The sequence below is a fragment of the Ammospiza nelsoni genome, chromosome 1 (genome assembly GCF_027579445.1).
Source record: "Ammospiza nelsoni isolate bAmmNel1 chromosome 1, bAmmNel1.pri, whole genome shotgun sequence".
NCBI classification, from domain to species: domain Eukaryota; kingdom Metazoa; phylum Chordata; class Aves; order Passeriformes; family Passerellidae; genus Ammospiza; species Ammospiza nelsoni.
The window spans coordinates 26,826,418-26,833,037 of NC_080633.1; the positions used below are offsets into that span (position 1 = coordinate 26,826,418).

Sequence of the window (6,620 nt, forward strand, 5' to 3'; positions counted from 1 at the left end):
GGGAATAGGACTACACATGTTGTCAGTCCTTTTCCATCCACCCTGCACAAATTCCAGCCCTCCCAGGTACGCTCTGTCAGAGCTCTCTGCCAGTGCTGCATGTTAGACAGCTGCAAGCCTGCATCTGTTGTCTGTTTTCCACTCAATTAAAGCAAAGAGAAAAAAATATAAATAAGACAAATTGCTCTGACAGTAAATTTTGTGAAAAACGATATCTGAAATATATGATTTTGTAGGAACTTGGTGCAAGATTTTGTGTTCTTTTAAAATGTGATTTTGCAGGATTTTTTTATTACTGCTTTTAAATTGGTGCCTCTATTTTTTCTTTCTTTTTTTTTTTTTTTGTAAATATACAAAAGGCTTTCTGTCTTACACAGATCTCTATTTAATTTGGGGAGGAAATGGTGAAAAAAGAAGTGAAGCAAGAAAGGAGAAATGCTTGTCATATTAGATACAGACAAGGCAAACCAGTAGTTGGTCTATAAGGGATTGTTAGAATAGGCTGTGACTCCTCCTGCATTAACTGACGTGGAGTACACTTTATGTACAGTTATCAACTCAAAACTCATTAAAATTTTCATTATTCTGTTATTAATATTGTAGTTGTGACTGAAGATCCCAGTCAAGAACATAGACCAATGAGTATTCATAAAAGGAATAAGGAAATTGTATTATTATTAGATTCATAATGACATGGACTCCAAGCATGGTCAGGCTGGCACCACCAAGACAGCACCCTGACAGTGCACTCCAGGGGCAGCAAAAGTAAATGAATGTGTCTCTGATGGTAGAGGACACAGCAACCTTGTAGAGTGAACATTCAAGCAAGAACACTTCACTCTGAGATGCCACATACAGCCTGAAGTATGACAAGACTGTGTAACTCAGTTTTTGTTATGCACTCACCACTTACAGACATCATAACAGACAAATAATGTGAATGTCTGTGATTAAATCTGAAGGCCTATTTTAAAAAAACTGGCAAAGGAGAATTGAGTAATAATACTTGGAAAGTATAGGAAAACAGACATTTCCCTTTTGGTTTACTGAGTAGAGAGGTAAAATTTAATTTCTCAAAAAAATATTTATCTATGTTTGTGGTAAATCTGGTTATTTTGGTCTCAGGTAGAAATGATGGGATTTGTATCACATATCTCAATATATTGTTTCTTTCTTCTTCCCTTCTCTTTCAGGTTACCTGTGCAAATTTAACAAATGGAGGAAAAACAGAACTTCTAAAATCAGGAAGCTCCAAATCCACACTAAAGCACATATGGACAGAAAGCAGCAAAGACTTGTCCATCAGCCGACTGCTGTCACAGACTTTTCGTGGAAAGGAAAATGATACAGATTTGGACCTGCGATACGATGCCCCAGAAACTTATTCTGAGCAAGATCTCTGGGACTGGCTGAGGAACTCCACAGATCTGCAAGAGCCTCGGCCCAGAGCAAAGAGACGGCCCATCGTCAAGACTGGGAAATTTAAGAAAATGTTTGGCTGGGGAGATTTTCATTCCAACATCAAGACTGTGAAGCTAAATCTGTTAATAACAGGGAAAATCGTTGACCATGGCAATGGGACGTTTAGTGTTTACTTCAGGCATAACTCCACTGGTCAAGGAAATGTATCTGTGAGCCTAGTGCCCCCTACAAAAATAGTGGAATTTGACTTGGCACAACAGACAGTGATTGATGCCAAAGATTCCAAGTCCTTTAACTGTCGAATCGAGTATGAAAAGGTTGACAAGGCTACCAAGAATACACTCTGCAACTATGACCCTTCAAAAACCTGTTATCAGGAGCAGACCCAGAGCCACGTGTCATGGCTCTGCTCCAAGCCCTTTAAAGTAATCTGTATTTACATTTCCTTTTATAGTACAGATTATAAACTAGTACAGAAGGTGTGTCCTGATTACAACTACCACAGTGACACACCCTACTTCCCTTCAGGGTGAGGACCAACTTGTGTCTGAGACTGAAGCCTGGGGAATAAAAGAGGTCGAATAACAGGGCTGTAACCTCAAGGAGGAAGGCCACATCTATTGCCTGGAATGTGTCTACCTGCTGCTGCTGATGTCAAATGGCTGCAAATATGTTAGTGGAAAACAATCTAATGTAATTTTTGCCCAGTCAGCTCCATGTATCCATCTAGGTGTAAATCACTATGGATTTGAAATAAAACCATTCACATACACAGAGACACACACACACTTTTCAGCTCACGTTATTGAGATTCCTGTTAAGAAATCTTTCATTGTCTGATATCTAAGGATTCAGCATAACCTATCATCAAGCAAAATGGATTAACTAGACAGTACAAGGTTTCTAAGGCAGACTGTTATGGAAATCTCCTTGAAAGTCCTCTGAGTACATGCCAATCAATAATCCTCTCTCATGCATTCTACTGCTTGGAGCAGCTGTACTGGTAAATAATACTGTAGGAATAAGTACTTGTTAAAATGGGGAAAAGTGTGTTTAGAGTTCAGTATTCCGTATTATATGAACACAGCAAAGCGTCGTGACTTTTCCCAGCACACAGTAGGCACATTCAAGGTGGTGTTGGTGGCTCTTTTTCCATGGAGCAAGCCTGTTTCTAGTAAAGATGGGCAAACATTTGGAATTTACATGTGAGCAGACATTCTGGTTTAACGTTTCTCTGACTCTTTAAGCTCTGATTCTTTAAACTTGTTTGAGTTTAGGCCAGCTAAACTGCTTAAAAACTGGAATTGATCTCTAAGAAGGAAAATGCCTGGCAGAGAACATGTAAGTTATAAGTGGCTGTCTTATCTTTATTACAAAATATTGTAACAAATTCAATATCCTAGTCTTCATTTGTATGAATGGTTTGTATTGTACATAATTTAACCAGTGTTATTTGAGCTGCTTATTAATATTAACTTGTAATTGTCTCTCTGCTTGTTATTGTTTAAAACAATCAAGGAAATGAGGAATCCATTTTATCAATGTAGCTGTAAACTCCATTAAAAGACAGAACTATGTACAAAGCATTTATTCAGCTAAAGTATTGTTGAAAGCTATACATATACAACATTACAGTCTGTCTGTATTTAGATATTTTATTTCCAGAGGAAAAAATGAACTGTACATAAAAATAAAAAATCTTAAAGTTGAGTTTCAATATGTACTGTGTAGATAGTAGTTTAAATAGTTCTGACAAGCGGGTAATACTCCAAGTCTAACATGATTTTCAATATTGTCCCTTTGCATATGTACATATATAGACATCTATTTATGAATTTGTGTGTATGCATATTTGTGTGTGTATAAGTACATGCGTGTGTGAGTGTGTGAAAATACATATATATGTTGAATACATAAAACTTTCTGGAGCCCTTTTCCTAGCAAGCAGATCTCATTACTGAAAGTCTTGCTAGTTCAAGCAGAAGCCCCCACTCCGATAAGAAATTGCAGGGCTTTGTTTAAAATGAGTCATTATAATTTAGAAGTGGGAAAACATAGAGCCACTCTCTGTGTACAAAGGCCTGTCTTTGCCTTAATTCTAGCCTCCTGTGAGGTCCTGATCTCTATGGAATGAAGAGATCCCTTTTTATGGTACTAGGGAATTTTCTTCCTGTAAAAAAAAGCTCATAGCTTTTATATATATATTTTGTGGATAGTGGCATAATTTACCCCCAACATCCAGAAAACCAGCAACTGCAAGAAGTCCTTGCCTAAAAGAAGGCTACGAAAAGAACTCAGTATTTCATATCATATCTTTCAGAATTATCAGTCCTGGAAATGTTTTCTTTCCCCTTCCACCCTTGCCCCCATGTTCTGTGCTCTTGGGTCACAGATGCAAATGCAGGTCAGCTTCCAACTATGTGCAGCATTATGAACAGCTTCTCAAAAATCCCAATAAACACTCTACTAGTGTTTCAAGAACAGAAACGTTCAAAACAACTATCAATTGAGAAGCTCTTTTGCTGAAATGTGCAGAACATGAGAATGGAACAAAGCAAATGGATAATGTTATTGAAAGTAAATGTTTTCCCACTGATGTACCAGTAGGAGACTTTCATATTATTATTGCTTTGGCTTCTTTGAATTGATATGCTTGTGGGAATTTCCTCATTATGTGTGACATTTCCCAGGACAAAATTGTGACCCCAAACCATGTCTAGATTTGGAGAAAGAAATTTTCCAAACTGTGTAGTCCATATTCTGATCTCATTCAGGAATATGCTGACACAATTTTTTTTCTTTTAACAGGGATCATGATTAAACTGGTTTAAAGTGTTTACCCCTTGTGCTCTATTAAAAGTAATTGTTATCAGTATAAACCATAAATTAATTTGTGTTGTTGCCAATAGTTAGATCTTCGGTCCATTAAATCAATGGGAATTTTGCTATTGATTTCAATATAAAATTCCATTTAATAGTATATAGAACTCCAGTGTTAAATATGATTAACAATCTTAGCAATCCATATTACAATTGAGCATTATATGGTTCGTTTATATTCCTGGAAAATTGATGTGAAATACTATTGCTGGTACAGTTTCATTATTTTCTATATTTTCTAAAACTTCTCATAAATATATGAAACATATACATTCTATTAATGTTTAAATATTTGTCCACTTTTCAGGTAGCATCCATACAAAAAGGAACTATTCATCATGCAACGTTTGATCCTATTAATTGTGGTCATTGGTATTTTATCTGCCTCTGTCACAGTCATTCATACTATTAATTAGTCCGAAGCCTTTGAAGAATTTGCTGTTCTTCATAAGCATTGTTGAGTTTTAGCTTGAAAGAGTTCTTTTAGTGATTGAGTTGTGAAACAGTGATCTAATACCAGAACAGATAATGTATTACTTAGGTGCTAGTTCATTGCATTTCATTCAATCTATTTAGGAAATATTATGTGTTTACTAACTTTGTTAAAGAATGTTTTTGGTTTTGTCATTTGGAAAAGGATTTTAATGCACATGAATGTGTTAAGTCAGTTAAACAATGTATGTATGAGTGTCTGGGTCTTGCACAGGAAAAATGCCTTAATGGAGTGCTAGGCCAGGCAAATGTTGCCACACTATAACTCGTTAATTCTAGGAGTAATAAAGATGTATATCTCTAATGGTATATTTTTAGGATTAAAGAAGATTAAGTTACTTATTTTTAAGAAGTGAAGAGACTGTTTCTGTTCACCCTTTTATTTAACCTTTTAAATCATGCTTTGGCTCTTATTTTCACTTCATAGAGAATCACAGATAGAGATATTTTAATGGAACCAATGATTTCTGGTGGAAAAATACATGGATCATGCACTTGAGCAAGTATCAGTATATTAAAATTGCCCTGCATGGATTGGTGATATTATTTATGTGTCAGTTCCTGTGCTTTTGAAAAAAGGAGTCTAAGATCTAGGAAATGGGTAGTTTGCAAAAAAACTGCAAAAATCACTGATTAAAGTTTTAAACAGTGGTAGTGACCTGTAAGGCTTTCACTTGTTAATTTTATAAAAATATTTCAGCCTGGAGCAGAAAATATATTATCTTCTCTCCTTATGCAATCATTTGTAAAATTTTATCCCTTTCTCCCTTCTTCCTCTGACACTGGTAGTAACCAAACTAATAAATTCATCTTTATACAGATATTGTTTTTCAAAGTTTGCCCTTACTTAAAAAGTAATGATGTCAGAAAACATTAAAAATTACTGTAGTAACTTACAGCAAACTTAGAAATATTCAAACTCCATTTATAGGAGAGCAGAATGAAAGTTTTGCAGTGTTATATGTTAACACAGAAATTTAAATAATACTATTCAAGTCATTTGGTCAGAGGGCAGTTTTGCTACCATTGAATCATGACATCATGAGTTCTGAACTCGGTGTTGTAAATTGCAATTCTAGTAGAATATCATAAGCTACCCTGAAAATCATGTGTTAGAGAATTGTGGAAGAAAATGGATTAAAAATATCCATTTTTACTGCTAAGCTTACAGTAAAACCAGCCTAAAGCATAGACAACTGATCTGAAAAATTATTCTTCAACAGAAGACAATGAACCTCAGTCTTGGCATCTTGTGGGTCCTTCTATTGTCCTTCCATGGCAGAGGTAGTAAAATTGAGTCTGACTGCATCTAGCAAAGGAAGAGCAGCTTCTCTCCAGTGATTTGTACTTAACTGCATGCCTTAGGACTGCCAGAAAACTCAAATGGCTGCATCAAGGACCTGTTGTGCTAGGAGCTGCATAATATATAATGTATACAATACCTATTTGGGAATGCCAAGTTTTGGATGCCAAGAACTCCTAATTTCCAAGACAATGTACTGCAGAGTTATTGTGAACCATGTACTTATAAATTTGAAGCATACTTTTTATGATTTTTTTGTTAAATATACACAGTTCTCAAAAAAATGTATTTTTAATATCTCATACATACACACCTCAATGAAATACAAGCACTTTTGACCCTTCTGATTAGTTACAGTTGCCTAATAATTTATAAATAAGAACACTATTTCCAGAAATCTTTTGACTTTGAAAAAACAGAGTATTTTGTAGTAAAATAATCTTTCATTTTTTCTTTATTTTTTAATGGTCAGTATCTTACTAAAATTATGATAAAATTGGCAGATTAAATAATTTTCTGGATT

General features: G+C 35.2%; 1 protein-coding gene across 2 annotated transcripts in view; it reads left to right on the forward strand.

Moving 5' to 3' along the window:
* NXPH1 (neurexophilin 1) overlaps window positions 1-5,241 on the forward strand; it is a 138,376-nt gene extending 133,135 nt beyond the window's left edge. For both annotated transcript variants that reach the window (XM_059478958.1, XM_059478967.1), the window contains exon 3: window positions 1,194-5,241. In XM_059478958.1, the coding sequence (XP_059334941.1) occupies window positions 1,194-1,955 (762 nt within the window). In that variant the 3' untranslated portion in view covers window positions 1,956-5,241. The remainder of the gene's footprint in view (window positions 1-1,193) is intronic.
* Window positions 5,242-6,620: the final 1,379 nt, after the last annotated feature.